The following is a 19,207-nucleotide window of genomic DNA, read 5'->3' on the forward strand; positions in this document are numbered from 1 at the left end:
AGTTTAAACCAAACCATGATTTACTTAGACACATTTTTGTTGAATTAACCACAATTGGCTGGATTTTCAAAGCTCCCTGTATCAAAATAAGACAAATCTCATGTAAGTTTAATACACTACAACCAATATATCTTCAAAATTGTAAGGTGCCCAGAGTCATTGATAGAGGTGGGTGGCTATAGTAATTAGACAGATAGACAGATAGACAGACAGACTGACTGACTGACTTCTAAATGACAGCAAAGAATTATTCATTTCTCTATCCCTTTGCTGCTATCTATCGGATGCCTGAATGGTTGGAGCTGAGATCTGGCAAAGCAAAGTGTGGAATCTTCATCAGATATCCTTCCCCAAATCCTAGATTATGATGAAACTTAATCTTAGATTAGGATGAATTCTTCACCTTCTAACTGGGCAGTCCATAGGAGTTGAGTGGCCAACAAATTCAAATAAACAAAAATTAATAGGATGGAACAGCAGGGTTCTCTTTGCAAATCTGGAGGGGTGGGTGTAAAGACTTCTCATTAGGTTAAAAGACCCCCTTTCATGGGGGGTGGGGTAAACGAGGCTTTAGTAATGAGAAGGATCGGGATAGTAATAAAATCTCCCCAATCTAATAATGGCTTCTAGGTGATTGGGGCTTCAGTTCTCATAATCTCCCCAGTCAAGATTTTAATCTTTTAACCGATGCCCTCCTGATTTGGTTACAGGGGAGTAACGGAGGCTGCTTCTCTTTCCTTCTCTCCCTCCTTTTCTAACAACACCCTTTCACTTACCAAGTTCGGTCCTGACGAAAGCCGGTTGGACCTCACTTATTCTTCGTAACTCGAGGACCTGGGCGATTTAGGCACATTTTATTGACCGAAGGGAGGGAGAAAGAGAGAAAGAGAGGGGGGGGGTTCCTTTGCTTTCATACATAAAGAAAAGCAGATTGATGCCCATCACCTCCCACCAAGACATCTCCTTCTCTCGGTCCTTCGGGAGCCTCGCAGGGTCTTCCTCTCCCTCCATTCCCCCGCTCCCCACCTCTCGCAAGGATGCTTCTCTCCCCCACCCCCTTCCCTCCGGGTGGTGGGTTGTGTGTGTGGGTTGTTATTTTTTTTTGCCAGACTCCGAGCACCTTTGTCTTTAAGAGGCAGATCCGACAACCCGAGCGGTGGGAGGGGCCAACAGGCTCTTCCCGCCTGCGATTGGGCAGCGGGGCCCGGTCCTTCCCGAGCCTTCTCCCCCCCCCCCCACTCCGCCTCCCCGTCTACCGCGCCTTCCCCAATAGATTCCTTCCCTCCCCCCTCCCTCTCGAAAGGGCAGTTCCAGTCTAGCGTTGACGTCACCCCGTCTGTCTGCTTCAGTCTCCTCTTTCTCGCTCTCTCTCTCTCTCTCTCTCTCTGCCATCTGAAACTGAATCTCCTTGGACTTGAATGAGGAGCAGAGGACGGAGAGGGGGGGGGGCGGGGGCGGAGGAGGAGGGAGGGAGGGAGGAACTCACATCTTGCCTGGGTAAGGCGAGAGTGCTAGAGAGGGGAGAAGGAGAGAGAGAAAGAAAGAGAGAGAGAGAGAGAGAGAGAGAGAGAAACAAAGTCGCAAGTCTGGTCCGCTCCGTGCGCGAACTTCTCGGTCTGGAGGGGGAAATGGGGGCCGAGCCGCACCTCGCAGAGCTCCAGCCGTCTCTGACCAGATTCTGATCCGAAGCTAGAGACCCACACATCTCTCCTTGTCCCCCCTCACCCGCCCCCGCCCCGGGAAACTGAGGAGGGTGCTCTTTTTTTTTTTAATGTTGAGGGTTTTTTCCCCCCTCCCTCCTTCCTCCGCAAAGGTTTCTCTCTCTCTCTCTCTCTACTCACTTACTCACTCACTCTCTTTTAAAGTCAGTTATATTTGCCTCGGCTTCCTCAGCCGTCTCTCAGCCGTTCTCCCCCCCCCTCCTCCTCCTCCTGCCAGCGCTCCCGTCTTTATGTCGGGCTTCCCGGAGACCTTTTGAGGTCTCGCCGCTCCTTTTGTTTCTCCGGCTGATTTTTTTAAATGTATAACTTGATGGGTCTCAACAATACCGGCGGACCTAACCAGCCTAATGTCTCCTGTACTTGTAACTGCAAACGGTCTTTGTTTCAGAGTATGGAGATCAGTAAGTACTTTTTTTCGATTTATTTTTATTACCCTTGTGGTTCTTTCCGTTCTCTCTCTCTCTCTCTCTCCCCCTCTCTCTCTCTCTATTTTGGGGAGGGGGAGGAATTTGGATCTAGACAGTGACCTGCCCGATCGCCTTGCGTGGTTCCGTCCGGGGAAATGCGATCCAGACTTTCCCCGCCGTCCCTCCTCTGCAGCTTCGTCCGGGGGGAGGGGGGGGCGCGGGGGAACGTTTCCGACCCTGCGGCTTTTAACCCGCAAGGAAACCTTCCGGCCGAACAGTTTTGTCCTTCTATCAAAGAGTCTGAGACTTGGGTGGTTTGGTTCCATTGCGTTCCCCCTCTTTTACAACCTTCAGCCTTTTTTTTCCCCTTTTGCAACCCACTCCTCTTTTCTCCTACCTTCCCCGCTCTTCCCCTTCCCTCCATTTCCTCCCCTGCAAAAGTTGCGTTTCTTGCAATCCGGGGCGCTTGATTCTCTCCCTCTCTCCCCTCTCTCTCCCTCTCCCTCTCTCTCTCCCTCCCTCTCTTTCTCTTTCTCTTTCTGCCTCTCTCTCTCTCTCTCTCGATAGCGTCTTCCCCGGCAGATAGTTGCGTACCGTATCTGCAGTGGGGTAGCGCTCGTCGCTTGCAAGCAAAAGCAGGAAAACCGAGGTGGTTTGGAGCGCGCGGGAAGAGGGGGAATTTCAGCTCGAATCAAATCATCCCCGCTTGGTTGTGTCTGTGTCTGTGTGTGTTGCCCTTCAGCTTCGCCGGCGGGGTTGCGGGATACGGAAGGCGGAGGGGGGGGCTGGGGTGGAGGGAGAGAGAGGGGGGGGGAGAGAGAGGCGAGCGGAGTCGTTCCATGGATCGGCGCGTTCCGTTCGCGCTCCGGAGACCCAAAGGACCGTGGGAACGCGCCGGGAAAGGCTCTCCCGGGCTGGCTGGCTGGGCTGAGCGGCTGGGCTCTCCCCTTTAGGAGAGGGAAAGGAGCCGAAGACGGGGGGGGGAGGGGGGCGACGGGACGCGATCCTCCCCGGGGAGTTTTGATCGCCCCGGGAACTTTGTTCCCAAGCCAGACGGTAAAGCAGCCTGTTCGGGCTATTTAAAGCATACGCTGGATTGGAGGTTCCAACCGGCGAGGTCTTTTCTCCCAGGACGAGACGCCGTCTTTGGGGTTTTATTGTCGCTGCCTCTGGGTTGGTTCCACCTCCACCACCCCCACCCCCACCCCCCAAATTGCCTTCCTGCAAACCTGCTGCCCTTCCTGAACTTTGCAGACCGGAGTTCCCTTCCCCTCCACACCCTTCCTTTCCAGCTGTCCTAAACCGTTTTGTATTAATAACTCGTTCAACCTTCCCAGATATTTATATAGACCTCCCGCTCTTCCTTTACAATTCTTCCATGCTTTGCTTTATCGAAAGAGAAGCCCTTGATTATTATTTTTTTTGTTCCTGAAGTTTTAGATTGATAGGTGACAATTCTATGGAGGCGAACGCTGAAGCCTCCAAAGGCAGTATATCTTTAGGCACCGAGGGTAGAATAGGGCTTGTGAGTTTGTAGGTGAGCAGTGTTGGGAACAGAGGACTAAGCTGGCTGGTGGTGAGTTTTGGTCTGATCCAACAGGACTTTTGAAGCTTTGCTGGGCTCTGTCACAGTTCTGGCTCCAGAGTTGTGGAGACGGATACTTACAGCCAGCCCATCATGACATGACAGAATAATTGTTTAGCCATTAAGGCAGCTCACCAAGGAGTCTGGCGTATGTGTTGAGAATGCAAACTGTTATGTCCGGCAAACCAGAATTTGTGACTATAAATAGTAATCACTCTGTCTGAGAAGTAGATTACAGCTCTGTCTAGCCTGTGGAAAGACTAAGTCAGACAAGTTAGTCCCCCGCCGGTGTGTCTGTGCCTGTAAAGATAGCTAAGCAAATATATTGTCACAGAGTTCCTGATATTTAAAGGAATAGCATCAATTCTCTTTCCTGCCCTCATTTGCATTTTATTCTGTTCTGCGGTCATAATAGATTTTTGCTACTGTTCAAAAACAAGAAAGAAAGAAAGAAAAGGGGGAGTGCAGGGGGAATTGGATCAGAGAAGGGCTTTTTAAACATTTGCTGTTCTGGTGATGGAGAAACTGTTTCAATTTTTAAGATTTTCCCTCCTATCCATAACTTAGACCTGAGCTCTGTTGATTACAGTGAGACTTCCTATTTAGTTGGCATGTCTGACTTTGCTTGGTAAGCAGAAAACTGCTCTCTGATTCTTCCTTTCTAACCTGTAATATTATGGACAAAAATTGCCATTCCCTGCCATTTTTAAAATTATCCAACACATGAAGGCATTGGGGGAAATGCCCTGAACTGGAATATTTAAAATACTGCATCGTTGTGATGAATTTGGCTGATTGCTTCTTCTTCTCCTTTTTTTTTCTGTTAGAAGATCTGCTGTTTAAACTCAATCAATGCAAAAAATACATGCAGTACATGGCCGTACCCACCTTATTTATGAGCCTGCCAGTGCCCTTGATGTATCTACTACATCACAGATTCCCAGACACAGCAGGCTCATAGTTATTGTGGAACAGTGTCATCTTCTCCCCTCTGTCAGAGATGTTAGCGTACCATTATTTCTTCTTTAAAATCAGCTAATTAAAAATCAATGTCCATGGAAAATGTGATTCTTCTAAATGTTGCAGCAATTAAAATGGATGTTTCTCCCCTTTGCTGCTACTCGACAAAGTGTCCCTTTTTTTGGCTGCAGGTCTTGACTGTTTACCTACCCAAATATTCCCAACACACGACAATATTTTCTTTGCTAATAAAAATACGTATGGAGCTTCTGTCTGCTATGTATTATATCACCAAATGTTTGCTTCCCTTTTTTTTTCCAGGGCTTGTCTATATATTTTTCTTTTCCTTTCAAATTCATCACCTTTATTTTCAGTTCTTTCCTCTCAGCTAATCAGCTGTAATGATGTTTTGGCTGACACAAGGCAGTCTCGTTAATTTAGTTGTCTGCTCTTCCAAATAGACTTCATTTCTCACTCCTGATGAAGTGATACTCAGGGGATTTCGACCTGCAAGGTTAGCATTAAGACGAACAACATTCAATATGTAATATACATATAAAATGCATGCGTTCTTTAGCTGTCAAGACGGAGCAGGAGTGAAGTGGGAGAGGGATTCATTTTTACAAGCTGCTTTTGACATAGTCTTCTTTTAAAAATGCTTTTGAACAAATACATTTGCCTGAATCTGTGGCAACTTCTAGATCTATTAATTAGAGGTGAGGAATATGTGCACTTGTGCTTATGTGCGTTTATGTGCATTATATTTGAGGTCATAGCAAAATCTACTCCACATGTTGTTGGTTTTTCTTTTTTTCTTTTGAGAGCAAACCCCATTTCAAATGTCTGGAATTTATTTTCCAAAATTTCCCATCAAAATGAAAAAATTCCCTGAAACAATTACCCATAGTGCCATTCAAATATGTTGAACTATAACGCTTATTGTAACGTCCCATCTAGGAAGGTTGATGTGAATTGTGTACTCCAAGACATAAGATAGGAATCAGATTTAGAAAGCCTGCAGGAAAATATTTTTCACTGCCCAGGCTACAATAAAAGTCACTGTGGAACTACTCCATTTTAAATAGGTTCTAATCTAAGGAATATCACTGGAGTGCTTCACTCTCTGTAAGTAGATTAATACCCAAATATCAATTTTAGAAATAATATGCAATTAGAATGTACATGACTGTCATCATAATGTTGCACCATAGATATCAAAGCTGAATACAAGTGGCCGTATCTTATGGCGTTCTTCTCCCTCTGTAGCTGAGAAATGAACTTAGTTTTTAATTGATAGGCACTGCAAGGTGGGGATAAGCATATCGCAAAATATTAGCCTGCCTTCAACCTTCCATTGAAGGTCAAAACCTTCTAATGACAGACAGCAGGAGTTTCCTATTGGAAACCTTTTGTCCTTTGTCCAAATTTTTGCTTGAAACTTGAATTAGGTTTACAGGATCCTCTTTTAATGTTGGCAACTAATATGGAAAACTGTTGGCAGTTCATTTAAGATTGACTTTGGGCAAGAACACAATACAGTAGTACATGTATTAAGTATAATGAAAAGCTTTGGATTTTACATGTTTATTCTCAGTAGTATTGGCTGCAACTCAAAAGAAATTTAACCGGAAGTCCGATTTACCAGATATGCCTATGCTTGCTTTGAGTCCCAGAGTGATGACCCAGAGTGTACCACAAATATAACAAAAACCAAAATATAAGGTCCTTTAATGCCTTCAACTTGGTTTCACTGTTCAATTGTTCACAGTTGGAGATTAAACAAATTTTCAAAATAACATTCCAAATGAAAGAAATACAGTTCAAAATCAAAGAGCAGATAACGAAGCAAACCAAAAACAAACCGCACTGAAGAAAGTTCCATGACAGACCAGGATAATTAATTACAAACTTCAAGAAGATAACCAGGTACAGTCTGTTGGAAGACCGCCAACCAAGATAAATCTCATCCAGGAAAAACCACTCTTTGTCTTCAGCATTTGCTAGCACGCTGGTCCAAACTCTTATGCAGATCTCACACCTGCAACCCATGGAGAGGATCATAGCCCTCTCCTCCTGAGTAGACCATGTTTTTTCCCTGATCCTCTCCTCCCTGCGTGCCCTAGGATGGATAGGGGATGGGCTTGGGTCCTCCTCTGACTGCTCAGCCGGCCTCTGCCCTTCCCCAGCCTCCTCCACAACCTCTGGAGCCACACTTCCACTCCCTCTTGGCTGTTCCTCCTCTCCCTCAGAGTCAGTCTCCACCAGGGGCATGACACCCGGCACTAAATCACTGCCTTGTAATTTAAGATGACCCCTATTTGAAATGTTAAGCATTATTTGAAATAACCCCCCCCTTAAAATGTTGACCTTGGTGTGTCAGCCTTTATGGCTGAAATAGTAAGCAGATATGGCACTTTTTAAAATATGCAATTGAGCTTTAAGTCTTGTCGTCATTCTGTTTGATGTTTGGATTTATTTTTTTATACTGATTTTTCTCCTGGCTTAATTAATTTAGAAGTACTTCCACAATAATTCTATCAATAATTGCGAAGGTTATTAAAATAACTGTTCTACCTTTAACAGTGACAGAAAGATCGCTTTAAAGCCACTTATGATTTGTTCAATAATATGATCTAATGGCTTCAGCAGGTGTCAGGATTGGCTGACCTTATCTGAGCTATGAAGCTAAGCAGAGTTAGACCTGGCTATTCATTGGATGGGATACTGCCAGACAGTTCCATCCTGGAAGAAGACAATGGCCATGTTCTTCCATACAGTCCCCATATTTTGGCCAAGGAAAATGGATGGACATATTGAGGCAGTCAAGCTCTGTTGAAAGGAGACTTTACAATCTAATAACTGCATTCACAGAATACACTAAACCCAAATGAGCAAAACACAGTTGCTGTGTTCAGATAAATACAGTCCCTGAATTATGGTGCAAGGTGACAAATCTGATTCACACAATATTCTATGATAATGGCAAGGCTCTCATAGCATGTTGTTGCATGAACTATGCAATCCTTTTCACCACCTGATCTGTTGTATGAACTCAATATATGTTAAGGGATCGTTGAGCCATATCAGCATCAACATACATACATACAGACATACATACATTGAGAGAGAGGGAGAGGTGTGGGAAGAGAGAGAGAGTGACAGGTAGGGGGCACAAATATAGACATGGGCACATACAGAAAGAAATAGAAATCTATTTCAGATTTTCTGAAAACCTGACTTTAAACCTGGAAGCCAGAGGGAAAAAGAGGATTCCACAAAACTCTAATAAATATCTCCTTTTTCAGGGGTTAACCTTCCTGTGTGTGCTTGAATCCACATGTGGGTTAATTGCAAAGAGTGGGGTTCAGAGCAGCTTTCATTTCATTTTGGCACCTGCAGACAGGAATTAGCCAGCTTCCCTCTTGCCTTCTTGAATGAGTCTTAAACAGAGTCTCTTTTCCACCCCCTCTTCCCTTTCCCAAATTCAAAGTCTTGACTACTGTACAGACCGGCAAGTACTCTGACCCAGTGTAACAACTGTTCATTGTGTGACGCTTTCCTAGGCAGCCAGACATCTCTGATGTGGTCCTAATCAGTCAGACAAAGTGAAATGAGGTCAAGAGAGTGCATGCTATTGGCAGTGTCTGGAAATAACAAATAGTTCACAATGGTAGATTAAGGCCACGTCTTTCTTCCATCCGCCAGGCTTCTGATGGTTCCTAGGAATAATTAATTCTATGTACTGACTCCATTCCTTTTCTCTAGGGATTTATTTGTGCAAGCTTTCTTTAAACGGGAGTTTTTTTTCCCCCAGTTAAATCAAGTTATATTTCAGCAGAGGTACGTGTGCCTGAAAAATAGCTCTTAGATTCTCTTCGTATAAAAATCTAATTCATTAACTACTTTGCTTTCCTGAATATTTCCTTTATGGTCTGTTCAGTTCATTTTGATGGGTTTGAAGGTATCAGCCAAATAATTAAGATTCTGTTAATGAAAGATTCTGCTTTTAGAAGATTCATAACATAGAAGTTAGATGCATGTGTTGCATTAAATTATAATTCCTTTAACCGTGGATGGATGAAGAAACTGTAGTAGCTGGTTAATTAGTTGTATGGAAGCAATTACTAGATTTTCATCTGCTCTGCTTAAAAGTCTTATGCAGAAACAGTTCATTTTACTACTTATTGCTGCCGAAGGTTGCCAAGCAATGGATCCAAATAATATGAGAAGCCACAACTGCCCCAGATCATGGCTACAAGGATTATGGATACAGATAGCTTTCTGCTATTTTTATCTCACAATCCTAAACTTCCCAGATTTTATTTGCTCTTCCATTGGTCAGCGAACCACAGTCCCAATCTCAATTTGTTTTGATTTTCATGTTGACACGATTCAAAGCATTATTCCCACACTATACTAATCTGTAATATGATTTGTTTTTTTTTTAATTTAAACTGATATGTAAAAGGGACCAAAGGTTGTAAACAAAGGATGCATTTTGAATTGCATAAATGAGGACATCACCTTGTTACCTTGGTATTGCCCTGTCGTGATTATACCACAGCTTTATCTGCTTCTTCAAATGTTTATCTTTAGCATGCAATTGTTCTTTCTCTTAGTCACATATCCTGCCTTCCCGATGCTCTCCTCAATCATCCATGAGATTCTCCCAATCTAAATTATAATATCTCTTCACAGATATTAAAGCCCTCTTCTGCCCAGCTCTTTTGTCGAAATGACTCCTTCTGGTTTTTCTTTCATATTTTTGGGCTGGTTCTTTGTAACTCAGTTTTCAACTTCATCCCAGCATTTGAAAAGCTGCACCACATGTAGGTCCATTCTATGAGCAATTAAATATTCCTCTAAGGCCATGAAGCCAATCTATGCTGAAGACATAACTGAATGCAAGTTGGCCTTCTTTACTATAGGAGAAGGAACTGCCTATTCATCTACCAAGAATTTAAAGCAAAGGCCAAACCCCAAAGAACACGTGTCTAAGTGCAATGTGTCGATGAATTCTCTATAAAGGATAGTTCAGACTGATTCCTTTTTAAAGCTTAGATGGAAGATTCCGATACTCTAGGGGAGAAATTGGAATGAAAGCTTCCTAACCTTTCCACAGGGCGGAAAGAAAGCAGACACCAACCCTGTTTGTTTTTGTACCATGTTGAGTTTGTTTCAAGACATGTCTTCACAATCCAATGACTTCTTATTATAACTGCAGTAATCTACATAGAATCATGTTTATATTCCTCTAGGGAACTTATTTAATCATCAGGTATCTGTCTGGAACAACTCAAGCTTCCAAATGGGCAGCATTTCTATATTAACCTGTTAATTTCTTCCTCAAAACTTCAAGCAGGGCTTTGTACATTGCTACTCTCTGCCTCATGTTGATTAGCAGAAAATAGCCAGTTAGGAGGTTATGAATCTGAGTGATCTGTCTAGATCCATGATGGCGAACTTATGGCATGCGTGCTGGAAGTGGCATGCAGAGCCACTTCTGCCAGCAAGTGAGAGGTCACCTGGAAGAGCCCCACTGCACATGCATGCATGCTGCATGCCCAACAGCTGATTGTCAGGTATCTGGCACGCATGCATGGGGGGGGGAGTGTGCAGGAGATGCACATGCATGCACAGAGACATGCGTCATGTGGGGGTCTCACACATGCATGCGTAGGGGGCGTGTGCATTGCCTTCTGGGTGCTGGCATGCAAGCGTGCATGCAATTTTTGGCACAGGAGCCCAAAAAGTTTAGCCACCACTGCTCTAGATAAACAGATCCTGAGTGCTTTTTAGAAAGAACATGTACATTAAAAATCCCTTTGTTGATATGCATAAGATTAGAAATATTCCCTGAGTGGGATACTCCCTGAATGGGCTTCTAAATATACATGAAGTCAAGATATTGAGTTGCCAGCAATTTAGACTTTCCTGAAATCTACGGGGAATTGCTGAAGATAACAGTTGGGTCAATGCTGAATCCCGTTAGAGACACTTACAGTGTGGAAGTCAAAAGATAACTTAGTGTTACTGAAAATAGCTGTGTTTAGGAATTGAAGGAATTCCAACCTGTGCCACAAATTTGCATACAAATATAGATCCTTAATGGGCTCAACTTGTGATGTGGATTGATTCTGATATTTATCACTTTATATTTTATACCTGTTTGACTCTTTCAATGCGAAAATTAGCCACTAGTCTTGGACTAAGTCTTCATTTGGGAGGGACTGACTTCATGCTGTGTTTGAAAGCCAGCTCAAAATAAGCAGGGTTGAATCCAGGGGTGGGATTCTACCAGTTCGCACCTATTCACTAGAACAGGTTGTTAACATTCTAAGCAGTTCAGAGAATCAGTTGTTAGAAGAAATTACTGGCCTAATCCTGTAAGGAAGGCAGGAAGGAAACATTCTAGTGTTGCTTACAGAAACTGCCTCTCCATTAACCCTTATTACATTCTTGGCAGGACTAGACTTCCTATCTCAGGAACTTCTCTGGAGTTTTTTTCCCCTCCTTTGCTGGTACTTTGCTTGTGTGGAGGGACCATTCAAAGTTACAATGGCACTGAAAAAAGTGATTTATGAACATTTTTCACATTTACAACTGTTGCAGCATCCCCACAGTCATGAGAGGCCAGGTGGGGAGATGCGTGACTCGATGTGAGTGATATTGAGTTGGCCACACCCAGCCAATAAAATGACCACCAAGCCATGCCCACCACCTAAGCCATGCCCACAGAACCGGTTGTTAAAATTTTTGAATCCCACCCCTGGTTGAATCGCTATTGTTAATTGATCTCCAGAACTGATCATGAAGCCAAGCACAAGAGCAACTGAAAAAGTATTGCAATACCCCCACCCCCCAAAAAAGTGGTTTCCTTTAGGATTTTAGAAATGGTAGGAACAAGGTCTGCTAATCTTCACTGCCCTGGAAAATCAGCTGCTTGCAGTATTGTAAGCATAGCTAATTACCCATTGCTCAGTAAATGGTTGTTTGTATTCTCAACCAAGATGGCATTTTTGATAGGATTATCTCAGAAGGTTAACCCAACAAGGCAGCATTTGTCTTCCTGAATCCTTCACAAATCCACTCAGGAAATGAAGTGCATTGACTCTAAAACCCACAACTTAGTAACCCATTACTGAGGCTCTCTTTGTTCTCTGTTCATTGTTCATGTTGGGTTTTCCTTTCCAAAAATCATGATCACACTTTTATGCCCTCAGTTTTCAGCATGGAATATAGGAAGCTGACTTACATAAGGTCAGATAATAGGCATAGATTGTCTGGTATCTTTCCATCAGACATAGCGAACAACAATTACACAAAAGATGCCCATCCAATAAATCAGAAGAGAAGACTTAAGGTCACAACACCAAGGAAATGTCATTACAGTGATCCTGCAATCAAGCCTTCTTTGTGATGGCTTTCTGCCCTTGGAAAAGCCTATCCCTCAAAACATTTAAATCATCACCTCATTAAGGTTTGAAATAGACATTATGCAGACTAAGGAATCTTCTGAATTGTAAGAATCCTTGAGCAGAGCAGAGCTGATCCTTTTTTCTGAAGATGTTAAGAATTGATCATTGGACCATTGGGTAGAAGCTTTGAGTCAAGAGCCTTGAATGGGCCTTTTCAGCTCTGATTTTATTCACTTCTTACTTTCACCTTCTAAACCAGGGTTGTCAAACTCAAGGCCCGGGGGGCTGGATCTGACCCATGGGGTGCTTAGCTATGGCCCGTGGGGTGCCCTGAAAACAGCAAAGGACTGGCCCACGATGCCTCTGCCAGTGAAAATGGAGCTCACAGGGGCATCCCTCCAAGCTCCATCTTCACTGGCAGAGGGTCGCAGGAGGCCGTCACAGTCAAAAATGGAGCTCGGGAGCCCGTTTTCATTGGCAGAGCACTTGGGCCACCACAGGCATCCCCTGACATGAATTATATCATGCTGGCCACGCCCAGTCTGGCCACACCATGCCCCCCCCTCCCGAAGTCAAATGCAACCCTTATATGGCCCTCAATGAAATCAAGTTTGACATCCCTGTTCTAAACTCTACTGGGATATTTTCATTGCCAAACTTTAAAAGAGTATTAAAGCAATATCCAGGGTTCCTTTTTTCTTTACATCAAAAGCATAAATTTATCTTGAACCTCTGAAATGAGGTTCCTATGTTCATTTATGCTTTTTTTTTTCTAGAGAAAGCAAAAATGGCTCCTATATTTATGTAAATCAGATATAATTACTTAAAGTGCTAAAGCTGTATGAGTGTGCTTGAAATTTCTAGCATGCTTCACAAAGAATATTTTTATGTTTTAGAAATATTGAAACACCTGCTTTGAGGATCCTAAGCATTGAGGTTGATGATAAGGATGATTACGGAGGATGATTAAGAGCCTGTGGTGTCACAGTGGTTAGAATGCAGCATTGCAGGCTCATTCCACATTCCTACTGCCAGGAGTTCCTGACCGGCTCAAGGTTGACTCTGCCTTCCATCCTTCCGAGGTTGGTTTAAATGAGGATCCAGATTGTTGAGGGCAATATGCTGACTTAGGGCTGTAAAGCACTGTGAAGTGGTATATAAGTCTAAATGCTGTTGCTATTACATGCCATCAAGTCATTGTTGACTCTTTAGTAGCAATAGCATTTAGACTTATATACCACTTTACAGAGCCCTATCTAAGAGGTTTACAGAGTCAGCATATTTCCCCCAACATTTTGGATCCTCATTTGACCCACCTTGGAAGGATGGAAGGCTGAGTCAACCTTGAGCCTGGTGAGATTTGAACTGCCAAATTGCAGTCAGCTGGCAGTCAGCAGAAGTTGCTTGCAGTACTGCACTCTAACCACTGCGCCACCATGGCTCAGGTAACTACATAGTGGTAGTGGTAGTGACCACATACAGTAGGTGGTTTTTCTCCATGATGACCTGCCACTATCTGATCCTTCAGCTCTTCTAAGAGTGCACTCATCACTACTGCTGGGGACTGTATAAAACTTTGACTTCTATTGTCTGTGCTGATTAACAATTGCCAATACAGGTAGCTCTCGACTTACAACAGTTCATTTAGTGACTGTTCGAAGTCATAACAGCACTGAAAAAAGTGACGTGACCATTTTTCACACTTATGACTGGTGAATCATCTCTGTTGTTGCATAATCTAAAGTCAGGTGCTTGGTAAATAACTCATATTTATGACAGTTGCAGTGTTCCTGGCAATCACCCTTTATAGGACCTTCTGATAGGCAAAGTCGATGGGGAATCCAGATTCACTTAATAACTGTAGCAATTCATTTAACAACTATGACAAGAAAAGTGGGACAAAGCTAAACTTAACAAATGTTTCACTTAGTGTTCTGACCCACGTCCTTTTCCAACAAATCAAACACAATCCAACAGGAACAGAAACCTTGTAATGCTTTTACAAAATAATTAGCTGTGATAAGCACAAGCCTTGCCAAACTGTGTGAGACTTGCCAAAAGATAACAGACAAGAAATAATTTGCAATACAAGAATCTTCAAATACAAACTCAGGATACTGGAATGTCCACGATGCTGGAGTTTCAAAACAACTTTGCCTTCTGCAAAGTACATTTGTTTCACAGCTGGCTTTTATCTTCTTGAAGGAGGGGCCATTACCTTGCAGCCTTACTCCCGAGTCGCCCATGCTGCTGCAGCTGTTCTTTCCTAAGAGCAGCCCTGTGCGCATGCACCCTTGGCCCAGGCTCCTCGGGAACCTCCCCATCGCTGCTGCCAGCCCCCACAATCTGAAGGCAGCAGTCCACTCCCTAATGGTCCTGGCCCCTCATCTGAGTCCTCGCTCTCCTCAGCCATCTGCACTGGCTGCCGGCTAACCACAACACTTAGCTGCATAAATTTTTGGCTCATTTGCGGTCATAAGACAAGGACTACTTCTATTTCCAGACGTTAAATTATGACGATACAAGTTTTATAAGTTAGCTCTTCAAGAAAACAGATCTTCTAGGTCCAGATACTGTTAACATTTAAATGTAAACAAGTTTACCTGGTTTCCCGCACCCCCCCCCTTTTTGAAAGAGTGTTTCAGTTTCTCATAAATTGCACTGATCAGTGAAAGCAAAAGCAGACTGTCCAGCGAAGGTTATATTATTAATTTGCTTTGTGTGACAAATTGCCTTAGGTCATACTGTGGCGTTGCATACAGGATCTTTCCTTATTGGATAACGAATCATTGACTTAGCATGCACTTAGAATGGATTGACTCTGCATTTTCTTTTAAGCATCGTCATTATTAAACTTGGTTACTTACATGACATGATTTCTCCACGATGACTGCAGCTATGGGGCCTGAGAAAATAAGTCTATGACAAAGGATTTGGTGACGGTTAACATCCAGAAATTTCTTTTGTTTAATTTCAGGTTGCAGTAGCCCAAGAACTCTATGAAATGGATACTTTAGTGGGCAGTATTTGTAAGAAAGGTGACACATCCCTACTGCATTGAACTAATTTATTAAGGGTTCTATCTGTTACACTGAATCTGAAGGCCAATTAATATATACTGGTTGGTATTTTAAGCTGTAGTCAGCAAGTGTGGTGCGAACTGACAATATTCTTACAATGAAAGAGGAGTCGAAGTCCTGCTTAAGCATCTTATTCCTCAGAGCAGCCACCTAAACGTGACCCTAAATCTTCCCCACTACCCTCTTTTTTTTTTGTTTTTGCTGTTGCTCAAAAACCTGTGAAGTTTATACAGCCATTATAACCGATAACCATTGGTAGTTCTCTCCTCCATTAATCTGTTTTTCCCCATCCACCATATCCTATCACAATGGATTTTGTAATGCAAAGGTTAATTCTGTTTTTTTTTTTTTACTTTACCTTCAGTCAACCAGATCAATTTCATGACTCGCTCTGTGTCCCTTTTCTAGTTCCTGTACCCTATGCAAGATTTATAAAACTCTAGCCAAATCTTAGTTGCTCTTCATCCTTTAAGTTTTGTTTAGTTTTTGTTTTGGTTTACTCCAATTTTTAATTCAGCTTTTTTAATCATTTTAGTTACTTGCCCCTGGGTGATTTCTTTATTTTTTTTTCTTTTCCTTCAAAAGAAGATGACTAAAATGCTGTACTGTACCCCTCAGCTGCTTATATCTTCCAAATTTCAGGTTTTGCTCTACTGCTTCCTGACCCAACATACAAAGGATTTCTAGTAATAAATTTGCAGCTCATGAATCAACTTTACTTAGCGTTATGCAAAGGGCATGAGTAATTTCTTCGTTCTCTTCATTTCCCCCTCCCCTGTCAGCTTTGCAATTGGTATCTATAGAAGGCCAAAGGTATAGCTTTATGGAAAGCACGAGTCATCCACTGGTCTGTTTGTCAACTAGTTATCTTTCAGTCATTCTGCAGAGCTACTACTAGCCAAGAATGAATCATAAATGGATAAGTGCACAAACAGACAGGGTCAGGCTCATCTGCAGAAACTTTTCAAATCTATTTTTGGTGATGGGAAGAGGTGGGTGTATGAAGGGTGATGGAACTGTTGCCATTTATCATGGTGAATAAACCAGTTGGGTAATGCTCACCGTTATACAAACACAGCTTTCTGGGCGTTGCTTAATGCTTTTCTGTCCATTAATCTTTAATCTGTCTTAAAGTAGTCTAACTCTCTTTGATGTAAGGTAGCTGAACCTTTTAATTTTGGCATGCTCATGGTGATGTTGACTGATTGAAAAAGAGTTTTCTGTTCCAATTCGGAAATACTTGTTGGCTGTTAGGAGTCATTTGTGTGTAAAGATCTGTCGTTTTCCAAGCAGTAATGTGCATATCTATGTTGGAACCCAAAGACTGATGCAGCCCATCATACATCTCACCCAAACATCCTGAACATGCTGTGTCCATAGCCACCATAAACTGTAGGCATGAGAAGAGACTTAGCTGTGAGGATCTGTGCATAGATTAGCCTTCTCCTTGCACTCTGAATGTGGCTATTTATTTCCTCTTATTAAACAACAGAGACTTGAACTGGGTGAAATGAAACTGATTTAAAATAAAGCACTTCCTCTGTTGAAGAATGTCTAGAAATAGATTTCTGGCACTTCTATAAGGCTGCAAATTTATACTGAAAGTGATGGAGGGTTGTGCTGAAAAAAAAAATGGGGAAGTAGGTTTTTTTCTTGCCACCATCTTAGTTCCCGATTGCTGTCTAAAGCCAATGACTGGAGAAGTGGTTGTTTTGGGTTGGAGAGCTCCCTTGGAATTTGCAAAAGCATGACATGAATGCTACCACAGCATGGCTTGCTCTAGTAGTTGTGGCGAGTCAAACAATTTAGCAGAAAGAAACCTGATGGATTTGTTCCCCACAATTTCTTTGTGATGCTATGTATTTCTCCAACTTATTTTTTTTTCTTCTCCTTTCTTTTTCTGAACAGTTCAGTACATTTCTAAAACAGAAGAACTGGGCTGCAGTTGTAGATCACTTTCGTTTTCGGAGATTGTCTTGGAAATGTACATGGGCTCAGAAGCAATCTTGTAGAAAAAGATACTAGAAGCTGATGCCTAATTATTATAAATAATTATATCTGACAAGAGAGAGACAGAGACAGAGACAGAGGTGGTATTCAGAAGGTTCTGACCAGTTCTGGAGAACCAGTATTGTAAATTTTGAGTAGTTCAGAGAACCGGCAAATACCACCTCTGACTAGAGATTTTACAGTATCCTTCCCGTGCCACACCCATCAAGCCATGCCTACAGAACTGGTAGTAAAAAAATTTGAATCCCACCACTGGACAGAGAGCAGATAGATTAGATATATTAGATAGATAGATAGATAGATAGAGAGAGAGATAGAGAGAGAGAGAGAGAGAGAGAGAGAGCCATTTTGAATTAGAAGACTCTTTTAAATAGCTAAGTGAATCCCAGATTAAGTGTCGAGGGACTTTGTCACTCACAGACATTATGTTGCCAATTTCTACAGTGGAAGCATAGAAATCAAAATGTATAGTCATTATGATAGCCATAGCATTATATACTTCCCCCTAGTGCTTTGCAGCACTCTCTGGGCAATTTATAATGTAGAAGCATTAGTTCCATAATGTCCCCAACATCTTGGTCTTCAAAAGGCATGACCATAACACTTCCTTTCTGTTCACCTCATGGAGATCGTCTCTTTCAAATGTGTGCATACATTTTGTAACAATGCTAAAAATGCAGGCTGGTCCCTTGCATTAAAAGACAGACTATTATGAAAACCCTATTTATGATAAAAAGGACAGAAGGATGCAGGAAGGCAGTAGAGGAGGTTGCTCTGCTTTGCAAAGCATATTTGCTTTGTTTGTGTCATTATTGCTTTAGGCAGGTCAGGATGTCTACATTTTTCCTGACTATCTGTCTAGGAATTTTTACTGAAGTCTCCTACAAAATGCATAGTCTATAAACAAAATTCATATTTGAATATTTCTGAAAGAGAGCGCGCGAGAGATAATTTTGTTCTTTTGATTAAATTATTGCCATTATTGTTCACTTAGGACTGAAAAGAAAGGCTTTTGGGGGGGAAGGAGTGAAAATTGATCTCTTTGAGGTGTGTGTGTGTGTGTGTGTGTGTGTGTGTGTATTTGAGTTTCACTGAAATATGCTTCAAACATATTTTTCTATATTGGGTTTTAAGATGGTTGCTTAACTTCAAAAAAAGTGAAGAGGAAGTCTGCAAACTATTGCATCTTTGAAAAGCACCTTTGGGATAAACCATGACCTGGATGACTGAGCATCTCCATAGACATATTGCATCTCTGAAAAATCCATATGAAACTTAAGATTAGGTTAAAATACACCATAAAATACTAAATTTTAATTTCACTCTCATTTATGTCCCAGTAATCAATATTTGGTGCTGAAATTTAATTTCTTCACAACAAAAGGTTTCTGTGAAGAAATAACAGAATAATAACTTCTTCCATTTTTTGTTGAGACTTTCGTGGCTGTACAGGTAGTCCTTGACTTACAACTGCTTAAGTGACTGTTCAAAGTCACGATGGCACTGAAAAAAGTGATTTATGATCATTTTTCTCACTTACGAAGGTTGTCATAATGAGTTTCTTTAATATGCTGTGCCTTATTTTGACCCAGGCACGTTACTCAACAAAATACAAGTAGTCCTTGACTCATTTAATGACTATTCAAAATTACAACAGCATGAAAAAAATGACTTATGCCCATTTTTCACACTTATGACCATTGCAGATCCCTATGGTCACACAATCAAATTTTGGATACATGGCAGCTGATATGTATTTATGATACTTGCAGTGTCTCGGGTCATGTAATCTCCTTTTGCAACCTTCAGACAAACAAAGGCAATGAGGAAGTCAGACCATGTTATTCACTTAATAACTGCAGTGATTTACTTAACAAATGTGGCAAGGAAAATCGTAAAATGTGGCAAAACTCCCTTAACAAATTTCTCACTTAAGAACATGAATTTTGGGCTCAATTGTGGTCATAAGTTGAGGACTACCTGTATTAGTATATTTCACTTGGGCAGCCAGATACTTTTTCTTAGT

The 19,207-nt window shown here is 42.1% G+C and overlaps 1 protein-coding gene across 2 annotated transcripts in view; it reads left to right on the top strand.

Moving 5' to 3' along the window:
• Window positions 1–1,542: 1,542 nt before the first annotated feature.
• Window positions 1,543–19,207, top strand: part of PMEPA1 (prostate transmembrane protein, androgen induced 1) — a 74,881-nt gene continuing 57,216 nt past the window's right edge. Inside the window, exon 1 of one of the 2 annotated variants that reach the window (XM_026697450.2) lies at window positions 1,543–2,122. In XM_026697450.2, coding sequence (XP_026553235.1) covers window positions 2,020–2,122 — 103 coding nt within the window. In that variant the 5' untranslated portion in view covers window positions 1,543–2,019. The remainder of the gene's footprint in view (window positions 2,123–19,207) is intronic. The other variant, XM_026697451.2, reaches the window with a different exon arrangement.

This window comes from Pseudonaja textilis, chromosome 3 (assembly GCF_049901715.1).
Source record: "Pseudonaja textilis isolate UNSWEBS1 chromosome 3, rPseTex1.2, whole genome shotgun sequence".
Classification (NCBI taxonomy): domain Eukaryota; kingdom Metazoa; phylum Chordata; class Lepidosauria; order Squamata; family Elapidae; genus Pseudonaja; species Pseudonaja textilis.